The following is a 26,654-nucleotide window of genomic DNA, read 5'->3' on the forward strand; positions in this document are numbered from 1 at the left end:
ATATTTATCGCAGAAAATGGTCCGGTCAGGAAGGGGGGGGGTAAATCCTCTGGAGGGCAAGTGGTTAATATCGTTGAGTCACTTTGGGGAGATCTCAAACGTGCGGTTCATGCAATACGACCAAAGACTTTGCATGACCTGGAGGCATTTTGTCAAGAGGAATGGCCAGCTATACCACCTGCAAGGATTTAACAGGGGGCATTTCATTGGTTTTATGATTGTGCCATTCTGTTATGACCTACAGTTGCATATGAATCCCATAAGAAATAAAGGAAATTTGTTTTGCCTGCTCACAGAGGATACATTTGGATACATTACAGTGGGAATAACAATGCCAAGAGGGTCAGAATGGCAATGGGTAAACATACAGTACAGAACAATGTTAAAGTTTTACTAAACCCAGCACCCTGCATTCACTATATCTGGCCTCCCACAGTACACAGAACATGGAAATGCAATTTTTTTAGTAAATATAAACTGCTGATCACATGCACTCTCCCAAGAAACAAAAAAAAACTTTCCAGCAATACACACCAAACTGAGCATGTGCAGCTTGCCCCCAAGGCTCTGTACTATCAGCAGATGGATTGGGGACAGTAGAAGAAGAGGAGGATCAGAGAAGCTTTCTGACACATTGCAGAGGATTAACCCCTTAGGTTCCACAGTGAGTATAACAAGCATGCTTTACTTCATATACAGAATGATTTTACTGTTGTGGGTTTAGTAACACTTTAACAGATTATAAAGTAGGGTGAAGCTGTTTATGGCTTCCCTGCTGCTGCATATACTGCTACAGGGTGGCAGGGCTGTGCAAAGCCTGCCTCTCCACTGGCTGTCCCCACTTCAGTCCATCCTGAATACGGCTGCCAGACTCATTCACCTTTCCAACCGCTCCGTTTCCGCCACCCCCCTCTGCCAATCCCTCCACTGGCTTCCGATTGTGCAACGGATCAAATTCAAAATCCTAACACTGACGTACAAAGCTGTCCACCATACTGCCCCGAACTACATCACTGACCTAATATCCAAGTACCGCCCAGCACGCACACTCCGCTCCTCACAAGGCCTCTTTCTCTCTAGTTCCCTGGTCTCCTCCTCCCATGCCCGCCTCCAGGACTTCTCCAGGGTGTCACCCATCCTCTGGAACTCCCTGCCCCAACCCATCAGATTATCACCTACTCTTCTCTCCTTTAGGCGCACCCTGAAAACCCATCTCTTCAGGGAAGTTTACCCCACCCCCTGCTAACCTGCCGACCTCCTCCACTCTTCCTACCACTCCATCCCCCACAGCTATCTCCTCCTGTGCCACCATCCCCTCCCTCCTAGATTGTAAGCTCGAAAGAGCAGGTCCCTCAATCCCCTCATGTTTTGCATTGTATTGGTATTGTTCTGTCACATGTTCTGTCCCCTTTGTAATGTACAGCGCTGAGCGAACTATTGGCGCTTTATAAATACTGTATAATAATAATAATAATATATACATGATTTTGCATTTCTGGGTAGGGGGCTCGTGCCTCTCTACCAGCTCCACCATTGGGGGCTACAGATGTTGATCACCAGGTCCCAGCCAGATTCCCCGCCGGCAGGACTGCTGTTAGAAACCACGGGGCCCCATACAGGCAACCTGATAGGGCTCCCCCCCCCCCCGAAATAAAAGTTTACTATGCTTCAGTTTTAATTAACACAATGGGTGATCAGTATTGATTACTCATTGTGCTCATTCAGGAAAGGAAGGGGCTGGTAAATGTGACATATTTTACCGGACCCTTCCTCCACTCTCCATCCTGAAGGATCCTATTGTGTGCTTGCAACTGCCGGTGGGAACGAGAAGAGGGAAGCCAGCAGCACTGCAGGGGTGGGGGCACATCGAGGGGCCCGGGCAGCAGGGTGAAATGTATGGTGCACAGGCAGGGAAATCGGTGTACTATGGGGGGGGGGGGCAATTACTGGAACCAGTCCCCAGTATGGCTTTCTCTGCAGCAGCTGAAAGCTAGCGGGAGGGAGAGGAGAAGAAGCAAACTTTCAGCTGCTGCAGAGAGAGCCATACAGGGGAACGGTTAAAGTAATTGCCCCCCCATGCCGATCACCCTCCCTGCAGACATCCAATTCACCTAGATTCCTGGGCCCTCCTGCTGACCTGGGCCCTGTACAGGAGGACTGATGGTACCCCATTATCCACGGCCCTGCGCACCAGCACCCGACAGTCGCCGAGAAACACTGACAGGGGAGAGACCTACAGTTGCAAGAAAAAGTATGTGAACCCCTTGGGATTACGTGGAGTTTTGCATGAATTGGGCATAAAATGTGCTCTGAACGTCATCTAAGTCACAACAATAGAAGAACACAGTCTGCTGAACATAATACTACACAAACATTAGATGTTGCCATGGTTTAATTGCACATAACATGTAAACATTCACAGTGCAGGGAGGAAAAAGTATGTGAGGCCCTAGCTTAATGACTTCTCCCAGAGCTAATTGGAGCCAGGAGTGAGCCAACCTTGACTCCAATCAGTGTGATGATATTGGATGTGTTGCTGACAGCTGTCCTGTCCTTAAAAAACACACCTGTTTTGGGTTTACTGGTTTCAAGAAGCACTGTCTGATGTGAACCATGCCTCGCAGAAAAGAGCTCTCAGAAGACCTACGATCAAGAATTGTTGACTTGCATGAAGCTGGAAAGGGTTACAAAAGTATCTCCAAAAGCCTTCATGTTCATGTGTCCACGGTAAGACAGACTGTCTACAAATGGAGAAAGTTTAGCACTGTTGCTACTCTCCCTAGGCGTGGTCGTCCTGTAAAAATGACTGCAAGAGCACAGCGCAGAATGCTGCATGAGGTAAAGAAGAATCCCAGAGTGTCAGCTAAAGACCTACAGAAATCTCTGGCACATGCTAACATTTTTGTTGACACATCTACAATAAGGAAAACATTAAACAAGAATGGAGTACATGGGAGGACACCACGGAGGAAGCCATTGCTGTCCAAAAAGAAGATTGCAGCACGTTTGAAGTTTGCAAAAGAGCACCTGGATGTTCCACAGCACTACTGGCAAAATATACTGTGGACAGATGAAACCAAGATTGAGTTGTTTGGGAAGAACACACAACACTATGTGTGGAGAAAAAAAGGCACAGCACACCAACATCAAAACCTTATCCCCACTGTGAAACATGGCGGAGGGAGCATCACGGTTTGGGGCTGCTTTGCTGCCTCAGGGCCTGGACGGATTGTTGTCATTGATGGGAAAATGAATTCCAGAGTTTATCAAGACATTTTGCAGGAAAACGTACAACCATCTGTCCGCCAACTGAAGCTCCGCAGAGGATGGGTGATGCAACAGGACAATGACCCAAAGCATACAAGCAATTCAACAAAACAATGGCTGCAACAGCACAGAATACGCCTTCTGGAGTGGCCCAGTCAGAGTCCTGACCTCAACCCGATTGAAATGCTGTGGCATGACCTTAAGAGAGCGATTCACACCAGACATCCCAAGAATATTGCTACACTGAAACAGTTTTGTGAAGAGGAGTGGTCCAAAATGACTCCAGATCGTTGTGCAGGTCTGATCTGCAACTACAGGAAACGTTTGGTTGAGGTTATTGCTGCCAAAGGAGGGTCAACCAGTTATTAAGTCCAAAGGTTCACATACTTTTTCCTCCCTGCACTGTGAATGTTTACATGTTATGTGCAATTAAACCATGGCAACATCTAATGTTTGTGTAGTATTATGTTCAGCAGACTGTGTTCTTCTATTGTTGTGACTTAGATGACGTTCAGAGCACATTTTATGCCCAATTCATGCAAAACTCCACGTAATCCCAAGGGGTTCACATACTTTTTCTTGCAACTGTATGTGTAAACAACACAGGTCTCTCTCCTGCCAGCAATAGCATGCTGCTGTGTATTTCTCACCTATGACTTGCTTCCCATACTGTCAGAGAAGCTACCCTGCATCCTGATTGTCTCTAGGCCAGTGCTTCTAGCTGCACATTGTGGACTGGATTCCCTGCATATGTGATACTGTGGTTCCTGCAGCAGATCACCAGACTGAGATACAGTTGACAGTATTCTTCTGATGCATGTAAGGGCTCATGTACATGTTCTGCGTTTTTTTAGCAGCCCCTGAACTCTCCCTAATGTTTTCCTATGTGTCCATGTACACATCTTCGTTTACAGGCATTTGAGTTTACAGTTGTTTTTTTAACTCAGAAAACTTGCGTTCAGCAGTCGATTTTATCAGCGTTTGAAACCCAAAACGCTTGTAAACGCTGCTAAACGAGGCAAATCGCATTTATAAGCATTTGCATTTGAAAACATTTTTTTAACTCTTCCAGTTCCTGATGCTGTCCAGAGCCTTTTTTCATCATGAAAAATGCATGCAAAGCATTTTCAAGGTACTCAGATGGACAAAACACTGAACACAGGATGTTCCTACCAAGCTTGTCACACATTGTAATGACCAATTCACACCTCAGACCTCTCCCACCCTTGGAAAAAAAATATAGATTAATGACCATTCACACCTCAAATTCCTCATGAAGACCCCCTGCCAGGTGACCTTAATGACTCCCTCCACCAGACACCTTTCCCACCCTTGGAAACAAAAGAAATGTTAATGAGCAACTCACACCTAAGCTAATCTCAACACATACTGCTGTCTCTGCTTCTACTCTCTGTATTTCTCTGAAACAGTCTGAAATAGTTAATAATTTACCACTTTTCAGTGCATTCTGGGCATTTGGGAGGTTCTCCTGTGCTTATCTTTAAAAAACGCTTCTAAACGCAAATGGGCATAAACACGTTATGCAAATGCAGCTAAACAGATGTTTTTAACCTACTTTTTCCAGCGTTTCCAGCGTTCAGAAGTGTCCCGTGTACAAGGGTCCTAAGTTGCCATTTGTCTTTTTTTTTTTTTCAATATATGTTTACTACACTTTGATCGCGCCATCTGCTGTCTGTTTTGTTACTCTACAGGTCTTTTTAGTCTCCTGAGGTGCTGCACTGAATGTTTGTGGAGGTTGACCCCTGATGTACCTGCAAGGGACTAATATCGATTTTCTGATGTGTATCCCTTGAGGAATTCATGTTTCACTGTTTGCGCCATTACCTGATTTTTTTTTTTCATTTTTTAGGCAATGATACTGAGTGTGGATGGCGGGTGGGCCAGTCATTAAGACAGCAATGTTAAGCAGGTCACACATTGGTCAAATTCCGATTGATTTTTTTATCGAAAATCGAAAACGTCGTTCTGTAATCCGATGGTGCCATCAATGATTTTGAAAATCGTTCACAAATTTTCCAACATGCCCGATAAACGAAATGGGGAGGAACCACGAAAATCAGCCGGTGCCATTGCCCCAATAACAGAGCGAAAATCGGTCAATTTTTCTTAGGTCTTATTTTCGAACTAAAAATCATTCGGAAATCAACCCATGTATTGCCGGCCTAAGTGTGAAGTAGAATGTTAATTAAACCTTGCTTCTAGCCCAACATCCACAGGTGGAATAATTCTTCCATGTGTCAACCAGTTTTTCTACATGAATAGTTCATAAATCATAATAACAAATAAAAACATCTGGTTAAAACATGATTAAACAATTACTTTTCAATGAATGAGTCTAGCATTCCAGGCAGTTCAGGAACTACTTTTGATCTGTCCTGCCATAGCAAAATCAACCAAATTCAATTGCCATATGGCTTGACCAAAAGAAATTTCAGTGCAGCAATCCCATTAATTGTGTTTCAAACGAATTTCTAAGTATTTGGACCTCCATTAATTCACAGACTAGCAGAAAGCTTACAATTTGTCCGAAACAGTCGCTACTCTAGAAATGGTGTCAAACAACAATGCAAGCACATGCCGTACAGCCCTCAAGTGAAGAAGAACCCCAGAGTTGTAATGAGGGGCCTGCACACATCTTGCTCTTGATGACATCATGTTCATGGATAAATCCAAAGAAACAACTGAACAACAATGTTACTTATCATGGGTTACCAAAAGAGAAAGCCAATTCTCTGTAAGGCAGTGGTTCTCAACCTTCCTAATGCTGCGACCCCTTAATACAGTTCCTCATGTTGTGGTGACCCCCAACCTTAAAATTATTTTCGTTACAACTTCATAACTGTAATTTTGCAGTGGGAGGAGTAGTGCCACATCATTGGTGTCAGTGAGAGGAGTAGTGTCCCATCGTTGGTATCAGTGGGAGGAATAGTGCCCCATCATTGGTGTCAGTGGGGGGGGGGAATAGTGCCCCATCATTGGCGTCAGTGTGGGAGGAATAGTGCCCCATCATTGGTGTCAGTGGGGGGGGGGGAATAGTGCCCCATCATTGATACTAGTGTGGGTGGGAATAGTGCCCCATCGTTGGTGTCAGTGGGGGGAGGAACAGTGCCCCATCGTTGGTGTCAGTGGGGGGAGGAATAGTTCCCCATCGTTGGTGTCAATGGGGGGGGGAGGAAATAGTGCCCCATCATTGGTGTCAGTGGGAGGAATAGTGCCCCATCATTGGTATTAATGACACCAATGATGGGGCACTATTCCTCCCACTGACACCAATGATATTTACCTTGCTGACTCCTGCTCCAGCCTGGGCTTGCTCCCTCCCTCTCCCATCTACAGCCAGCATACCTGGCTGCAGCAGCACCATCTGCACGCTACAGACGCTTACCTGTCAGCTGTCTTCCTTCTCCGGCCGCTCCCTCGCTCGATCTTCTTTGCTCTTCGCGCTGCTGCTCGGCTCCTCCTCTCCAAGCTCCACCTCCTCGCTGGTGATTGGCCGCCTGTGTGCCTCTCCTGAGCTACAGTTCCGGCGGCCAATCACTGGAGAGGAGGCAGAGCTGTTGAGTGATCCCGGGGATGTGGCCAGATGACAGGGGCGGCATGTCATCCCGCGCATACATCGCGGTCCAGGGAAATGTGGACGTATCTGCATGTGGGCGGACCCGCCTGGAGACTGATAGAGGAGCGGTGTCTCGGTTCCTAAGACCATCGGAAATATGTGTTTTCCGATGGTCTTAGGAGACCCCTGTGAAAGGGTTGTTCGACCCCCAAAGGGGTCGCGACCCACAGGTTGAGAACCGCTGCTATAAGGGCTCATGTATACGGGACATTTGGAAAACTCTTTTGAATGATGGAAACTGACTGCTGTAAAACGTACGTTAAAAAACGTCAGTTTAGCCGCGTTTGCATACCGCGTTTATGTGCGTTTGCGTCTAGAAGCGTTTTTAAAAGATAACCTCAGGAGACCTTTTCAAATGCCCAGAATGCACTAAAAAATAGTAAAAAATTAACTATTTCAGACATTTTGAGAGGAATAGAGAGAGCAGAAGCAGAGAGAGCAGCATGTGTTGAGATGACCTGTCTTTTCTGGTTGTATTCACTATGGATCCCATCATCAGCATAATGCGGCACGTTCTACCATTTTTTTCCTTCACACGAAACCTGGAACTGACTGCGCTGGTGTACCGGGTCCATTTGAATACATGGAAAACACTTTGCATGCATTTCTGATGATGAAAAAAGGCTCTGGACAACATCTGGACATGGAACAGTTAGAAAACGCTTCTAAACGTAAACGCTTATAAACACGGTTAACCGCATTTACACACATTTACAAGCATTGGCGTTTGAAATGCCGGTAAAATCTACTCCTGAACACAAGTTTGGTGCGTTCAAAAAAACGACTGTAAACTCAACTGCCTGTGAAGGACTGTAAACGACATAGTGTACATGGACACATAGGAAAACATTAGGGTGAGTTCAGGGGCTGCTGAAAAAATGCTGAACAGCTCCTGAACGTGACTTTATCAGCTGCAGTGTACATGAGCCCTAAGAGAAAAAACTGCTCTATGTCCTCATGCACACGGGACGTTTTTACAGCGGCTGTTTTTGGCTTTTGATGTTTTTTTCTACAGCTAGTGAACCCCCCAGCATGTTATCCTATGTGTCCATACATACATAGACTGGAATCAAAGTTTTTTGATAGGGATGTTTTTTTGGCTTGGAAAAAAACCCAGGACTAGTGGATTTCTAGAGGAGTTTTATAGCTGTAAAATTGCTCTAATGCTGAAAAACACAGTAAAATGCCGCAAACTGGCATTTTTGGACTTTTTTGGTAAAAAGAAAAAACAATAAAAAACACCACTAAATGCTAATGAAAAAATGGTAAAAAAAGCAGAAAAACGCAAGTTTTTAACGTGACTTTACACAGCTAACGTTACCAGCGTTATTAAAACACCCGTGTGCATGGAATCTAATTATTACCAATTTGGTGTCTCACAACATTTTAGAGGGACAATGATCAGTGAACAGATTAAAAAAAGCACTACCATATGATAAATGTACACAGTGTTATGCTAAGACGCAACAATACATTTGATACCACCACCACTATAACCACATCTCAACTGTGAAGCATGGTAAAGATAGTACCAGGGGTGGACTGACCATTTGGAAACTCGGGCACTGCCCGAGGGCCCGGGGTCTGTAAGGGCCCCATGAGATGCCCCCGGTACCTTTTTCATAGGCTTTTTTGAGTTTGGGCAAGGACACAGGGGCCCCATGATCCCCTATTGCCCAGGGGCCCCATGAGTTGTCAGTCCACCCCTGGATAGTACATAGATGTGTGCTTTTCTGCCTGATAACTTGCAATCGCTAATAAATTCCAAGTTCTTTGAAAACATTTTACAACAGAATGCCAGGACATTTGTCTTTCAAAAGTCAAACAGAAGAGTCAGGCAACATGATAATATTACAAAACATAGAATTAGGTCAGCTACAGAGCATCTCAAATAGAAAGAATGCTCAAAACGTAGTGGTTAGCACGTCTGCCTTAAAGTAAATGGGTCATGAGTTCGATTCCTGACCATGGCGCCTCCTGCATGAAGTTTGCATGTTCTCCCTGTGCTTGTGTGGGTTTCCTCCGGGTGCTCCAGTTTCCTCCTACGCTCCAAAGACATGCTGGTAGGTTAATTGGATCCTGTCTAAATTGGCCCTAATATGTGTATGTATGAATGTGAGTTTTGGACCTTAGATTGTACACCCCTTGAGGGTTAGGGACTGATGTGAATGTTCAATATATATGTGTGTAAAGCGCTGTGTAAATTGACAGCGCTATATATGTACCTGAAATAAATAAAACTAGAGTACTGACCTCAGTGCCAATGAAATGCTGAGGCATGATAAGACATCCCAATGATATAGACAAGCTGTAACAGTTTTGTATACAGGATTGGACTGTACCAAGGTTATCTGCCAGTATTGCAGACCCGCTAAATACTAAATACAGGGGTTCACAAGAGTTTTTGCATCAATAACTTTGGCTGTTTCCACCATTGAATCCATAAAGACGTGGCATTGTAATATGTGTGCCTGTTAAATATGATTTTTTTATTATTATGACTAGATAGCTCATAATGCATTAATATGGAAAAGGGGTTACAATTATATGCTAATGAACCTTCAGGATAAAATGTGTTGTCATCCTTCATTATTAAATATCCTATAACAATTTTGTTAATAAATATTTTTTTCTAAGATGATCTCTAATGAGAATAATGTAAATGTAGGCAACAAAAGTCAAATGTAAAATACACAAAAAAGAGCAAAGTTCAGGTAGAATTTATGGGCATTATTATTATATTATTATTGGTACTTTGATGTAGCGCTTTATTTATATATATATATTGTACATTCACATCAGTCCCTAACCCTCAAGCAGCTTACAATCTAAGGTCCCTAACTCACATTCACACATACACATACTAGGAACAATTTAGAGAGGAACCAATTCACCTACCAGCATGTCTTTGGAGTGTGGGAGGAAAATGGAGTACGCAGAGGAACCCACGCAGGCACATGGTTCGAATCCCAACCATGACACCACCTCCAGGCAGGTGGTGTCATGGTTGGGATTCGAACCGATGACCTTAGTGAAGTGCTAACCATAACAATTTAAATGTAGGCAACAAAAGTCAAATATAAAATACACAAAATGAGCAAAGTTCAGGTATTATGATTGGTACTTGTATAGCGCAGCGCTTTACATATATATTGTACAATCACATCAGTCATTAACCCTCAAGGAACGTACAATCTAAGGTCCCTAACTCACATTCATACATATACATACTAGGGCCAATTTAGACAGGAGCCAATTAACCTATCAGCATGTCTTTGGATTGTGGGAGGAAAACGGAGTACGCAGAGGAAACCCACGCAGGCACAGGGAGAGCATGCAAACACCAGGCAGATGGTGTCATAGTTGGGATTCGAACCGATGACTTTAGCAAAGTGCTAACCATAAGAATTTAAATGTAGGCAACAAAAGCCAAATGTAAAATGTACAAAAAGAGCAAAGTTCAGGTATTATTACTGGTACTTGTATAGCACAGCGCTTTACATATATATTGTACATTCACATCAGTCCCTAACCCTCAAGGAGCTAACAATCTAAGGTCCCTAACTCACATTCATACATACACATACTAGGGCCAATTTGGACAGGAGCCAATTCACCTACCAGCATGTCTTTGGAGTGTGGAAGGAAAGCGGAGTACCCGGAGGAAACCCACGCAGGCACAGGGAGAACATGAAAACTCCAGGCAGGTGGTGCTGTGGTTGAGATTTGAACCAATGACCTTAGTACTGCCAGGCAGAAGTGCTAACCACTTAGCCACTGTGTAAAGCACTGTGTAAAATTGACAGCGCTATATAAGTACCTGTAATAATTAAATATACAGGCTGATTTTACTGTTGTGGTTTTAGTAACACTTTAAGATTTAGTTTTTATATTATGCAGTTCTTATAGTGCCACACTGACTTATATTACTATGTTTTTATAAATATGGCTCCTAGTGTAGATAGAAAGGGTACATTTTATTCTAGAACTTCCTCTATTTATTATAAACCTAAAATTAGTATTGTGATACAAAACAAAGTTCATTACTAACAAGACTTTTTAAATCTGTGTATTTTTCGATGCATCACATACTAGGGCCAATTTAGACAGGAGTCAATTTACCTACCAGCATGTCTTTGGAGTGTGGGAGGAAAATGGAGTACGCAGAGACAACCCACGCAGGCACAGGGAGAACATGCAAACTCCAGGCAGGTGGTGTCATGGTTGGAATTCGAACCAATGACCCTAGTGAAGTGCTAACCACTTAATGTATCTCTTATATTGTAAGCTCCAAGGATCAGGTCCTCCTAACCCTCTTGTATTGAACTGGGTCGTTGCTGTATTGTCTCCCGTTATATTGTAAAGTGCTGAGCAAACTGTTGTCACTATATAAATCCTGTATAATAATAACAATATTAATGTATATCATAATGTAAAATATTAGTTCATAATCAATGTATTTCCTTGAATAGCCAAATGGGTATCTTTCTTAGCTGCAGGTGTACTTATGAAAGTGAAACAGAAAATCAAATATGATAGTTCAGTTCTTTTTCCATCTGTGGGTATGATACTAAGCCCTTTGTGTATATAAAGACTTACAGAATCCCTCCACCATCTCTACCAGGGGTGGACTGACAACTCATGGGGCCCCCAGGCAATAGGGGATCATGGGGTCCCTGTGTCCTTGCCCAAACTCAAAAAAGCCTATGAAAAAGGTACCAGGGGCATCTCATGGGGCCCCCTACTGACCCCGGGCCCTCGGGCAGTGCCCGAGTTTCCAAATGGTCAGTCTGCCCCTGATCCCTACACTTCTGAACCTCTTGAGCTGGGCCTCATCCATGGAAACTCACCACGCTCCAGCAGATAAGATGGTTGGTTTCGGGGTCTTCTACCAGTGTCCACAGCTTGGTGAGGAAGGCTGGCACATTGCTGCAGTACCCGTCCATTGCCAGGGAATTAGCAGATTCCTGCATGGTGACCGATGTGTGCTACTCAAACTCCATGCCTATGAGATGGTACGGGGATAGGGAGAGACGAGAGGAACCCATGTACTGAGGTCACAGTGTCACAATGAGAGTGGCTGCAGCTGATTCACACCACCAGGTCACACTGTGAACCACTCAGCACTAATTTGCTGGCACCGACCCCCTCTCCCCAGTACAGAACAATGCTCAGTGATGCAGTATTCATACAAAGCTCTGAACAAACATACAATATTATGTAAAGGGCTCATACAAACCCACCAAAAGGCAACGGATCACTGCACATCGCAGAGACACTTCAGTCCTATAAGATCACACAGCTGTGTATGACAAATCCATCCTGCCATACAACATCCTAGCACATGACTTTGTGTATTGCCCACTAGCCGACTATGTAAGCCCCAACAATGAACTTCTCATATTTGCTCCCTTTTGGTTTGATAAGCACTTGCCCTCCTGAGGATTTACCCCCTCTTCCTGACCAGGCCAGTTTTTGCGTTACGGCGCTGCGTTATTTTAATTGCGCGCTCATGCAGCGCTGCACCCAAATGACATTTACTTCCTTTTTTCACACGAATAGAGCTTTCTTTCGGTGGTATTTGATCGCCTGTGCGTTTTTAATTTTGTGCGGTATTAAAATTTTTAAAAAATCACAATTTTTAGAAAAAAACAATATTTTGAACTTTTTGCTATTAAACATGTCCAGTAAAAAAATAAAAAATGTCATAAATTTAGGCCAAAATGTATTCTGCTACATGTCTTTGCTAAAACAAAATCCCAATACGTGTAAATTAATTTGTTTGCGTGAAAGTTATAGCGTCTTCAAATGGTGGTATAGATACTGGAATTTTTTTTTTTATACTAGTAATGGCGGCGATCAGAGACTTATAGCGGGACTGCAGGACTGTGGCGGGCATTCAGACACTGGGGGGGAACTGATTAACTGTCGCTGACATCCCCAGTGACACCAATACAGTGATCAGTGCTGATAACAAGCAAGTGACACTGTACTAATGACACTGGGTAGGAAGGGGTTAACATCTGGGGCATTTAAAGGGTTAACTGTGTGCTGTGTGTGTGCACATTGCTTTGTATTGCTCTGCTTTGCAGAGCAATACAAAACAGTGTGCAGGAGCTGACAGGGGAGAGATCTGTATTGTTTACATACAGGTCTCTCCCCCATCGATGATACACGGCGATTGCCGGGTGCCGGCAGGGAATCACTGGCCTTGCCTGTCGATCACTGGGTCTCAGCGATTGCCGTGTATCACCGATGGGGGAGAGACCTGTATGCAGGGGCGCACTGACAACTCACGGGGCCCCCGGGCAATAGGGGATCATGGGGCCCCTGTGCCCTTGCCCCAACTCAAAAAAGCCAATGAAAACAGTACCAGGGGCATCTAATGGGGCCCCCTACTGATCCCGGGCCCTCGGGCAGTGCCGTTTCCAAATGGTCAGCCCGCCCCTGCCTGTATGTAAACAATACAGATCTCTCCCGTCCGCTCCTGCATACTGCTTTGTATGGCTCTGCATAGCAAAAAAAGTTTGGTTTTTTTGGTTAAAAAAACGCTAAAAAGCGCAAACGTGGAAAAATGCTGCGTTTTTCCGTGTTTGCGTTTATTAGCCTTTTTTTTACCAAAAAAAGTCTATAAATGCCGGTTTGCATTGTTTTACCGTGTTTTCAGCATTTGAGCATTTTTACAGCTAAAAAACTCCTCTAGAAACCCACTAGTCCTGGGTTTTTTCCAGCCAAAAAATGCTGATTACAGTCTGTGTGCATGGACACATAGGATAACATGCTGGGAGGTTTACTGGCTGTAGAAAAAAATGTCAAAAGCCAAAAACAGCCGCTGTAAAAACGTCCCGTGTGCATGAGGACTTATTGCCAAAGCTTAATTGAACAAGCTGAGGTCAGAATCTGATTGGCTAGCATGCAGAGGTGCACCAGATTTTGAGTACATCAGCTTTAGTAAATCCCCCCCACTGTGTTGCCTCTTTGCTGCATGATTTAACCCCTTGAACCCTGCACTAGTACACCGCAACTGTGTGCATTTTATACAGTTTTGGGATGTTTGCAGAGAGGCCCCTTTCACTTGTCAAAAGCGTCAGGGGTATAATTTCTTCAGCAACCACAAAACCATTGTGGCTGTACGACTCGATTACTGCAACTCCCTCCTCACTGGCCTGCCTCGCCGCTGGCTATCCCCGCTTCAGTCCATCCTGGATATGGCTGCCAGACTCATTCACCTTTCCAACCGCTCCGTTTCCGCCACCCCCCTCTGCCAATCCCTCCACTGGCTTCCGATTGCGCAATGGATCAAATTCAAAATCCTAACACTGACGTACAAAGCTGTCCATCATACTGCCCCGAACTACATCACTGACCTAATATCCAAGTACCGCCCAGCACACACACTCCGCTCCTCACAAGACCTCCTTCTCTCTAGTTCCCTGGTCTCCTCCTCCCATGCCCGCCTCCAGGACTTCTCCAGGGTGTCACCCATCCTCTGGAACTCCCTGCCCCAACCCATCAGATTATCACCTACTCTCCTCTCCTTTAGGCGCACCCTGAAAACCCATCTCTTCAGGGAAGCCTACCCCACCCCCTGCTAACTTGCCGACCTCCTCCACTCTTCCTACCACTCCATCCCCCACAGCTATCTCCTCCTGTGCCACCACCCCCTCCCTCCTAGATTGTAAGCTCAAAAGAGCAGGGCCCTCGATCCCCTCATGTTTTGCATTGTATTGTTGTTGTTCTGTCACATGTTCTGTCCCCCTTTGTAATGTACAGCGCTGAGCGAACTATTGGCGCTTTATAAATACTGTATAATAATACTGTATAATAATATAATAATATGTACACCCCCGGCCAATTCCCTTGCAGCTAAAGGGGAACTGTTGGGGAGGGGGGTATTAAAAACATGCTTTAACCACTACTGTGAACAAGCCCATTATTGTTTCAGTTGGTGTCAATCTGTTTGGATACATTGATTATCTGATGTAGTTCTTCTAAGCTGATTGAACATTGCAAATGCCTGAAAACTGTGTGTATGGCCAGCATAATGCGTGTTTCTGGAAATGTAAGAGCCGTCAGCTTTGTAGATTGGTACCCGATTCATTCAAGGGTGGTGATGGAGTGTAGAGCAGTAACCAGAGGTCCATGTCTTCACAATGCAAAATCATTTTATATAACAAGTGAAAACCTGGAAGTAGATCTATGGCATTAAAATAAAATGTGTGCTGCAGCGCTTAAATGTGAAGGAATCTGCACTTGCAGTTTTTTTCTTTGTTTCTCTGCAAAGCCCCACAAATAGCTGCTGGTCCTGCCAGTGAGGTCCACCTAATGCATTGTCCTGTGATGGGGTGGCAACAATGCTGCACTGCTCCTGAACTCAGAGCAGAGTTGCCACTCTCATGTAGGCTGTGGGGATGTGGCCGCACGTTTGCGTGCAATTAAGAAAAATATATGTGCTTGTTCCGTTCTCAAAACACTGACTATGTGTGGCTCTAAACGGACAGCTAAACCCTTGTCAGAATCTCCAGCAAACAGAAGCCCACTGCTTGTGTTGTCTACCAAAGAATCCAACTTTATTTTATAGGTGAAACTGAAACACAATACAATAACAGCATATCAGTATACATAGAATAACTAGTGTAACATAAATGACAGATGACACAGAAGAAAGGCACTTACAGGTGATGATGTCTCAGGCCCCTTGGGAGAGAAGCAAGCACACTGCATCCCCAGTGAATAGAAGTCTAAAATGGCTGACGAGCTTCCTAAACCAAGAGTCACTTCCTGTCTGAGAGCTTACATATGCAGAGGAGACCTGCCATACATGTCTGCCACTAGATGGCCGTGGTTCAATACATGTCCCATATAAGTAACTTCAATTCAATTAGCCTGTGAAGGCAACACACTCCCTGCCTGATATAATATATTATATCACTGCCCATGCATATCTACTGTACAGGGAAAACACATAAGAAAATACATTTCGGCCTAGATTGGTAACATAAACTAAAACATGAGTCCACAACATATCAGGGTCTTTTGGCTATGGTACTTCAAGCTTATGTCCCACATGAAGAAATAGTTTAGTCCATAAACCCATCTTCGGATTGGAGTAGCCGCCCAAGGCCAAACTATCTCCAACCCCAATTGTAATCCACAGGATGGAAGTTAACTCAATGGCGAATGTCTCGCCTGAACGCAATCAGTGAGGAGCTCTCTGCTATGTATTGTGCCAACTACACAACAGAAATGCTATTCAAAGGAGAACAATGACATCTGAAACTGGTCTAGTATACACTTTAGCAGTCCCTTGTTTTGTCACTTTGACTTCAACCTTTCTGACATTACCATCTTTACTTGGCAATGTATTTGTGACAATTCCCACAGGCCAGTTGTTTCTGCTTTCTTGACTATCTTTCAATAAAACAACATTTCCATCTTTGACGTTGGGACTGGTCTCAGTCCATTTCTTGCGACTTTGTAAGGTACACAGGTATTCTCTCCTCCATCTCTTCCAAAACGTATCAGCCAGGCATTGGACTTGTTTCCATTGCTTTACATGAAGTTCTGTTGTACTAAAGTCCCCATAAGGGGCCGATAAAGAGTCTACCTTTTGGGTCAAGAGCATGGCAGGCGTAAGAACTGTAGGATTATCAGGATCTGTAGATAGTGGTACCAAAGGTCTTGCATTAATGATAGCCATAACTTCTGCCATGAAAGTACTCAAAGTCTCTTGAGTCAAACGAGTAGGTTTAGCTTGGAGTAACATTGCATCTAAAATGCGCCTAGCTACACCTATTAATCTCTCCCAGGCACCTCCCATGTGAGATGAGTGTGGAGTGTTAAAGATCCATGTGCATCCTTTGTCTTCAAGATAGTCTAGAAGTTCTGCATCATTTGAGCATATATGCAGCTCTTTGCATGCTCCTACAAAGTTAGTACCTCTATCAGAGCGAATCAACTTAGCTGGACCACGAATAGAAAAGAATCTTCTTAGAGCGTTAATGAAACTGGATGCCGACATGGACTCAACCAATTCTATATGCACTGCTCTTGTAGAAAGACATGTGAAAAGAACAGACCAGCGTTTGCTGTCAGCACTGCCTCCTCTAGTTCGTCGTGTTACAACTGCCCAGGGGCCAAACACATCAACACCCACACTAGTGAAGGGAGGTTCAGGATTGACTCTATCTTTTGGCAACTCTGCCATCTTTTGGCTTTCCAATCTCCCTCTGAGCTTACGGCACACGACACATTTGTGAATAATTGCAGACACTAAACGTTTTCCACCAAGAATCCAGAAACCTGCAGCTCTGATTGCACCTTCTGTTATGTGGCGCCCTTGGTGAACTATCTGGTTGTGATAATATCTTACGATCAATGTAGCAATGTGGTGATCATGAGGAATGATGACAGGATGCTTCTCCTCATCTGGCAGCGTGGCAAAGGATAAACGGCCACCCACTCTCAACAGTCCATCTTGATCTACAAAGGGACTCAGTTTTGTAAGACGGCTCTGTTTTGGAAGTGTCCTTTGTTGTTCAATACAGTCATATTCTTGTCTGAAACATGCGTGTTGTACAGAAGAAATTATAACTGTTTTGGCCTGTGAAAGTTCTTCTAAACTGACTCTTTCATGGAAAACTCCCCAGCTTCCGGGTTGATCATCATTCGTTTTCTTTTGGAAGCTTTTGGCAACATGAATTAATTTTGCTATAACCCTGCTTAGTCTCTTCCAGTTGGAAAATCTTTCGAAACAATGCGTCCGTAGTCTGGTGTCAAAGGCTTTAGTACTGAAGTTTACTACTTCTGACCTAATTTCAGGATCAGCTTCAGGATCCACTAGAGGATAAACATTGTTGTCATCAGGACTATCTACAGCTGTCTGATACAGAAAAGGTGGACCGGAGAACCATATAGAGTTCTGAAGGCAAGCTATCTGTGTAGGCCTGGTAGCATAATCTGCAGGATTTTGTTCTGAGGGTACGTAGAACCACTGCTTTGGACAGGTTGTTTGTCTGATCCTATTCACCCGATTGGAGACATACAAGAAGAATCTCTTTGTAGTGTTGCAGATATAGCCTAAAACTGTTTTACTGTCTGTAAAGAATTTCACAGCATCTAGGCTCAGGTCTATCTCGTCTCTCACTAGCTCATACAGTTCAACCGCTAGTACAGCTGCACATAACTCTAGGCGTGGAATTGTATGTGCCGGCCTAGGGCTCAGTTTGGATTTTCCCATTACGAATCCAACATGACAGACATTTCCTGCATCACTTACCTTCAAGTAAGCGACTGCACCTATTGCTATAACGGAGGCATCTGAAAAGATGTACAGTTCTCTCTTGCAGGCCTGTGACAATGAAACAAGAACATAACATCTGGAAATTTGAAGACATTGTAAAGCTTGTAAAGACTCTGTCCATTGGACCCACTCATGGAGTCTCTCTTGTGGAAGTAAGGCATCCCACTCACTTTCTCCACTTGACAGTTCACGAACTAAGGCCTTACCTTTTATGGTGACTGGTGCTACAAACCCGAGAGGATCATAAAGACTGTTCCCAGTGGATAGGATCCCTCTTCTTGTGAATGGCTTTTCTGCTAAAGAAACCTGAAACACAAAGCAGTCTTTATCTAGATCCCAGCTTAGGCCTAAACTCTTCTGTAAAGGAAGGGTGTCTGTTCCCAGGCACAGGTCTTTGAGATCTTTAGCTCTATCTTCTGCGGTGAAAGCTTCCATGACTTGTTTGCTGTTAGAGGCAATCTTATGTAGTCGCAGATTAGACTCCGCCAGCATCTGTTTTGCTTTGTTGAGAATGTCGACTGCTCCTTCAGGTGTGTTAGCTGAAGCAAGTCCATCGTCTACATAGAAATGTCTCATCACAAAGTGTTTGGCATCTTGACCATAACATTCTGCACCTTTCTGGGCAGCTTTGCGCATGCAGTATATGGCAACAGCAGGAGACGGGCTGTTACCAAAAACATGTACTCTCATTCTGTACTCTGTCACCTCTTTAGCTATGTCATTATCCTTGTACCACAGGAAACGCAGGTAGTCACGATGGTCCTCTCTCACTAGGAAACAATAAAACATCTGTTGCACATCACCTGTGAAAGCAATAGGCTCTTTCCTGAAGCGTAAGAGGACTCCCAAAAGTGTGTTATTTAGATCTGGGCCACTCAGTAGTACATCATTCAATGAAACACCTCCATGTTGAGCACTGGAATCGAACACAACTCTTATTTGGTCTGGCTTGTGTGGATGGTAAACGCCAAACATCGGCAGATACCAGTGTTCTTTACCTTCATCCAGTGACGGTGCTACTTCAGCATGATTATTATCAAGCATCCTTTTGATGAATTCTGTAAAGTCTTTTTTCACTTCAGGCTTTCTTTTCAAGGTTTTACATAGTGTGTTCAGGCGCTTCAAGGCCTGCTCTCTGTTACTGGGTAAGTAACACCTTGGTGTGCGAAAGGGTAAGGGAGCTACCCAATTGTTGTTTTCATCTTGGAAAGTCTCTTTATCCATGATATGGAGAAAAGCTCGATCATCTATAGACATTGCTTGTTTGTCGTCATCTTTTGTTCTCTGGAATACTGAGTTCCCTAAAGTGTCAGACTCCATGCCACTACTAATGTCTCTATTGTAACTAGAAGGAAAGTCACAGTATGGTTTTGGGATGTTAAGGGTTTCTTTCACAACAAAGCTGTTTTGGCATGGACTTAGAAGGGATGTGCGTCCATTCAGTAGCACAGATGTCTTTGACGTATTGACACTGTCAGGCCGATGTACTGCTCCTCGACAAACTTCTCCTACTATGACCCACCCTAGGTCAAGTCTTTGGGCATAGGGGGCATTGAAAGGCCCATTAATTTGTTGGCGTACCTTATGTAATTGTAGAATGTCTCTCCCAAGAAGTAGAAGAATAGAGGCATCTGTCTAGATAGCTGGAATAAGGTGAGATATTGAATTGAGATGAGGATGATGACGGGCTACTTCTGGTGAAGGGATTTCTGTTTTATCATCCAGTATCATATCACACTCTATCAAAATGGGAAGTGAGAGATGGACTCTCTTGTCAAGAGACTCAATAGTAAAGTCAGTAGCTCTTCTTCCTGAAGTTTCTATCATTCCTGCACATGTCTTTAGGGTGTATGGGATAGCACTTGATGTAATGTTGAAGGCATCGAAAAAGTCTGACCTTGCCAGTGATCTGTTACTCTGTTCATCCAGAACTACATACATCTTAACTGCCTTCTCCTTTTTTCCTGTGGGGTACACTGTTGCTAGGCAGATCTTGGCACATGAGCGTGGACTTGTACTGTCGCCACAGATTTCAGTGCATTTGGACATTACTGGGGTAGCTGAATTATCCTTTTGCTCCCTGCCCTCATCTTTCTGCTCTTCAGCGACCTCTAGTGGTTGATGCAATGTATCAGGGTGTAAAGCTGTGATTTGTCTGTTACTGCCACATTCTGAGCAATCCGCTTGTATTTTGCAGTCTTTTGCTAGATGCTTAGTGGATCCACAACACTTGAAGCAGATGCCGTTTTGTCTAAGAAAGGCTATCCTTTCCTTGATGGGTTTACTTTTGAACCCTTTGCACTTGTTTAGAGGATGGGGCTTTTTATGAAGTGGGCAAAGTCTGTCAGGACCTTCAAAGGTGTTTACCTTGTAGCTGCTTGGACAGCCTGGGTCCTCAGAGGGAACCGCTGTCTTGTGGGCGATCACTGAAGTCCTATTGTAGGATCGAAGTGGCTTTTCTGCCTTTGGCAGTTGACTGCTGGTGATGAAGGAAAAGCTGGGATCACACCGGATCCTTGCTTGCTGCTGTACAAATCTAGAAAACACAAAGAAAGGGGGAAAGGGGACATCATATTCTTCTTTGTATTTGGCTCCAACACTCACCCATTTTTCTTGCAGGTTGTGAGGTAGTTTCTCCACTATTGGCTTAGTACCGCTGGCGGTATCTAAATGTGCAAGTCCTCTTAAATAGCCTTCTTCTTTGGCACACTGGACTTCCCAAAGAATATCACCCAGCTCTTGCAGTTTCAAGTTGTCTTTGCTGTTTAGCTTGGGAAAAGACTCAAGTCTTTTCATTAGAGCACCTTCAATTGCCTCTGGTGATCCATATCTTTCCTCTAGCCTTTGCCAGGCCATATCAAGTCCTGCTGGAGGGTTAAATATATGTACCCTGCGCATCCTTCTTGCATGTTCTGCTGACTCCGTCCCAAGCCATTTTATCATCAGGTCCAGCATCTCGGCTGCTGATAAGCCTAAGTCTTTGACTGCATACAGAAAAGAAGACTTCCATGCCCAGTAATTCTCAGGGCAGTCATCAAACTTGAGAAAGCCCGAATTAACCATTTCTTTACGGATAAGATATTTAGTGACATCTTGTGTACTCTGGTGTTTGGATTGCTGTACTAAGGATTCATTTTTAATCGCTCTGGTACTGCTGGCCTCATCGGTTTGTTTTCGTACACTCAGGGGTTCTGCTGGTCTTGGTTTAGATTCAGCTGATTCTGGATTGGTTTGTTTTTGTACACTCAGGGATTCTGCTGGTCTTGGTTTAGATTCAGCTGACTCTAGATTAGGGAACTGTTTTGTTGCATTGCTGCTTGACAGTTCTTGGACATACTCCCTTGTGCGTTCTACTGAGGAGAGGGGTTTCTCAGGCACATATCGGCCTTCGTGGATAGACCCACTTCTATACCGTTCCATTTCGGCATAAGCTGCGGCCTCTGCTGCGGCGGCGGCGGCTGCACACTGACGCTGAAGAATATGCAACTTTGCTTCTTGTTCTGATTTTTCTTTTTCTTTCTCAGCCCTTTCCTTTATAATGGCAGCCTCTGCTGCTGCAGTGGCGGCTTCTTTCTCAGCAATTTCCTTCATAACGGTGGCCTCTTTCTCAGCGAATTCTAGCTGAACACGAGCTGCCTCTGCTTTGGCGCGAGCTCTGGCTAAAAGGGCACTTGCTGATGAAATCTGACTGGACCTTGCTGATCTAGACGAGTGTGAGCGTGCATCATCTTGCTGGACACTTGGCATGCTCTCCCTGCCTTGATGTGTCCCGGGTGGCTGATCTTCAGCCTTATACTGTCTTCCTGATCTTAGACTCATTCTGTCTGTGCAGTGACTCCTATCTCCAGGCTTGTTGCGCTTCACCTTTTCACTGTTCCGTTCTCAAAACACTGACTATGTGTGGCTCTAAACGGACAGCTAAACCCTTGTCAGAATCTCCAGCAAACAGAAGCCCACTGCTTGTGTTGTTTACCAAAGAATCCAACTTTATTTTATAGGTGAAACTGAAACACAATACAATAACAGCATATCAGTATACATAGAATAACTAGTGTAACATAAATGACAGATGACACAGAAGAAAGGCACTTACAGGTGATGATGTATCAGGCCCCTTGGGAGAGAAGCAAGCACACTGCATCCCCAGTGAATAGAAGTCTAAAATAGCTGACGAGCTTCCTAAACCAAGAGTCACTTCCTGTCTGAGAGCTTACATATGCAGAGGAGACCTGCCATTCATGTTTGCCACTAGATGGCAGTGGTACACTACATGTCCCATATAAGTAACTTCAATTCAATTAGCCTGTGAAGGCAACACAGTGCTGATACAGGGGCGGACTGACAACTCATGGGGCCCCCGGGCAATAGGGGATCATGGGGCCCCTGTGTCCTTGCCCAAACTCAAAAAAGCCTATGAAAAAGGTACCAGAGGCATCTCATGGGGCCCCCTACTGACCCCAGGCCCTCGGCCAGTGCCCGAGTTTCCAAATGGTCAGTCCGCCCCTATGCTGATAGCACTTGCCCTGCACGCTCCAAGCACACATGCCAAGTACTCACGGAAAGGTCTTGATCTCCTCTTTCGATTGGGACCTTTCCCGATCATGTGACCGCTGTGACAGCGAATCACGGCAGGCACATGACCCTAAAACCCCGCCCCCACCTCCCGGCTACTGAAACCATTAAAGGGCCGGGAGGCGCCGGCGCCAAGGGGTTAATAAATAACAAACATTGTGCCCAATAAATAAGGGTTAATTTACACTAGTGATTGAGGGGCAGTAAAACCCAGCTGTTGAGACACATTTTTACTGCTCCCCTTATCTGCAGACTGGGGGGGTAGCAGGAATTAAAGCCTGTGTTGCTTTCGGCAGGTGTAGCTCCGGCAGAGTGCGACCTATTCAAGTGAATGGGGCTGCTCTGCAAGCGCCCTGCAACCACATGATAGTGCGGGGTTCAAGGGGTTAAAGCAGAAGATGATTAGGTGATACATAGCCCCCAACACTGCCTGTCAAATGCTCTCTGAGGAACAATCCAAATGTGGATTGCTCTTCAGGGAGCAAAGCACATGTGAACAAGCCCTGAGATGCCAGGAAAAAAACTGCTGTCCAAATGTAAGAACAAAAGCGCTGAGTCTAATTAGTTTTTTGTACTAACCTATGATGACACGGGTCTCTTCATGAGTTGGCTGGGCCCTATAGTCCACTATCATTTGCCAATATATGCCCCCTCTATGGCCTGATGAAGGAGCATGCATGTTCCGAACGCATGCCGCTCTGTACCTGGAGCTGACATCACTCCCACCTGCTCCAAGGATCCATACTGACCATGAAGTGCTTTAGAGACTGACTGCAGCGGGACCGGCTAGGAGTCGCACAGCGGTTGACACCAGTCTGACAAGCGCTCATTTGACTACTACTATTATGAGTTTGTGGAATAAATCATTTGCTTATATTGCTGCACTTAGATGGCGCTGCTTCTCTCTCTCTTTTATGGTTAATATTCCAAATGTAACCAATGTGATTCTCTGTGTCACTCGTTGATAATTCAAATGTAATATAAGTGATGACATCCCTACAATGTGTCGTATTTCTAAAAATTGGGAGAAAGAAAAATTGAGGCATAACCTATTTACCAAATTCAAGCAACATGGAAGTTACATTTTATACCGTGACATAAAATCTCTCCGGGAATTATTATTATTATTATTATTATACAGTATTTATAAAGCGCCAATAGTTTGCTCAGCGCTGTACATTACAAAGGGAGACAGAACATGTGACAGAACAATACCAATACAATGCAAAACATGAGGGGATCAAGGGCCCTGCTCCTTGGAGCTTACAATCTAGGAGGGAGGGGGTGGTGGCACAGGAGGAGATAGCTGTGGGGGATGGAGTGGTAGGAAGAGTGGAGGAGGTCGGCAAGTTAGCAGGGGGTGGGGTAGGCTTCCCTGAAGAGATGGGTTTTCAGGGTGCGCCTAAAGGAGAGGAGAGTAGGTGATAATCTGATGGGTTGGGGCAGGGAGTTCCAGAGGATGGGTGACACCCTGGAGAAGTCCTGGAGGCGGGCATGGGAGGAGGAGACCAGGGAACTAGAGAGAAGGAGGTCTTGTGAGGAGCGGAGTGTGTGTGCTGGGCGGTACTTGGATATTAGGTCAGTGATGTAGTTCGGGGCAGTATGATGGACAGCTTTGTACGTCAGTGTTAGGATTTTGAATTTGATCCATTGCGCAATCGGAAGCCAGTGGAGGGATTGGCAGAGGGGGGTGGCGGAGATGGAGCGGTTGGAAAGGTGAATGAGTCTCGCAGCCGTATTCAGGATGGACTGAAGCGGGGATAGCCAGCGGGGATAGCCAGCGGCGAGGCAGGCCAGTGAGGAGGGAGTTGCAGTAGTCCAGTCGTGATATGATGAGGGAGTGGATGAGCTGTTTAGTGGTTTCTGGGGTTAGGAACGTGCGGATTTTGGCGATGTTGCGGAGGTGGAGTCTGCATGAGTTAGTTAAAGATTGGACTTGGGGCTGGAAGGATAGGTTGGAGTCCAGAATGACACCAAGTACTCTGGCCTGCGGGGCGGGTTTGATGGTGGCGTTGAGGTATGTGATGACGTTAGTTTTGTGCAGCCAGTTTGTAATTAGAAATCACAGGGGGTACACATGATTTGAAAGCAAACTCTGCTGGGGCCATTGAAGTAAAATCAGCGCAGTGCATGTTTGCAGGAGCAGACTATCAATAATGAACACTGAGCTGTTTGTAGGGTTTGCTTAGAAATACATTCCATATACCAATATTACAATATTTTGTTGCAATGTACTTTGAACTACCGTAGTTCTTTTAGCCCTGGTTCAGACTGATGCAGTGTGGAATTTGCAGCGTTTTCAGTGCGAATTCCGCGCCGCCTCAGAATCGCACCCCGTTCATGCGAACCGCTGCGGGTGTGTATCTTAAGCAGGGGCAGACCAACAACTCATGGGGCCCCCGGGCAATAGGGGATCATGGGGCCCCTGTGTCCTTGCCCAAACTCAAAAAAGCCTATGAAAAAGGTACCAGGGGCATCTCATGGGGCCCCCTACTGACCCCGGGCCCTCGGGCAGTGCCTGAGTTTCCAAATGGTCAGTCCGCCCCTGTTCTTAAGTTAACAACACCCCGAAAGTGGTCCACATAACGCGGTGCGATGTGCTGAATCGGATCGCATAGGTCTGAATACCCATGCGATCCGATTCTACTGCAAAAAGAGGGTCCTGCACGTTTTTGGTGCGGGTGCGGTGCAAATAGAGCCATACAAAATGTACAGCTCCGATCGCACCACACACAAATAGCATGTGATTTGTACAGGAATGCGGTTCCTGTGCGAATCACATTCAATATATGGAGCCGCATGTATATGAACCCAGGCTAAGCTCAGATCAAAGCAGTTTCAAAGAATGTTAACCCTTACTTAAAGCAGAGTTATACTCAAAATTGGAAGCTCTGCTTGTTTGCCTCCTCCCCCCCTCCACTGCCATATTCTTTTTTTTTGGGGGGGCGGATACCTGTTTTTGACTGTCACTGCGGCTGCGGTGAACTGAGCCAGACATTCGGCCCCCTCCTTTCTCCCAGTCTCCTGGGAACCTTCACAGATCCCAGAAGACTGCCAGACCAATCAGGAGGCGCAGCACGACTCGCACATGTGCAGTGGGCACCAGGCTGTGAAGCCGCAAGCTGTCACAGCCTGGTGCCCACAGTAGAGATGCCGGCGCCGTGGAGGACAGAAGGAGAGAAGGAACACCGCGGGTGAGCACATTGCTGGACCCTGGGACAGGTAAGTGTGTGTTTATTAAAAGTCAGCATCTGCAGGTTTTGTAGCTGCTGACTTTTAGTAAACACAAAAACAGCTGGAACTCCGCTTTAACCTTAGCCTCAATAAAATTCCTCTTCCCTATACTTTTTTCTGCTTTTTGATTTTTCATTTGTTTTGTTGTTTAGGTAGTGATGCATCGAAAAATACACAGATTTAAAAAGTCTTGTTAGTAATGAACTTTGTTTTGTATCACAATACTAATTTTAGGTTTATAATAAATAGAGGAAGTTCTAGAATAAAATGTACCCTTTCTATCTACACTAGGAGCCATATTTATAAAAACATAGTAATATAAGTCAGTGTGGCACTATAAGAACTGCATAATATAAAAACTAAATCTTAAAGTGTTACTAAAACCACAACAGTAAAATCAGCCTGTATATTTAATTATTACAGGTACTTATATAGCGCTGTCAATTTTACACAGTGCTTTACACAGTGGCTAAGTGGTTAGCACTTCTGCCTGGCAGTACTAAGGTCATTGGTTCAAATCTCAACCACAGCACCACCTGCCTGGAGTTTTCATGTTCTCCCTGTGCCTGCGTGGGTTTCCTCCGGGTACTCCGCTTTCCTTCCACACTCCAAAGACATGCTGGTAGGTGAATTGGCTCCTGT

General features: G+C 44.9%; 1 protein-coding gene across 1 annotated transcript in view; it reads right to left on the minus strand.

Moving 5' to 3' along the window:
- HSF4 (heat shock transcription factor 4) overlaps nucleotides 1-11,877 on the minus strand; it is a 105,503-nt gene extending 93,626 nt beyond the window's left edge. Inside the window, exon 1 of the mRNA XM_089692844.1 lies at nucleotides 11,755-11,877. Within this exon, the coding sequence (XP_089548970.1) occupies nucleotides 11,755-11,877 (123 nt within the window). The remainder of the gene's footprint in view (nucleotides 1-11,754) is intronic.
- Between the last annotated feature and the right edge of the window lie 14,777 nt (nucleotides 11,878-26,654).

This window comes from Staurois parvus, unplaced genomic scaffold (genome assembly GCF_062004578.1).
Source record: "Staurois parvus isolate SC_StPar_1 unplaced genomic scaffold, SC_StPar_1.0 ptg000607l, whole genome shotgun sequence".
Taxonomy (NCBI): Eukaryota; Metazoa; Chordata; class Amphibia; order Anura; family Ranidae; genus Staurois; species Staurois parvus.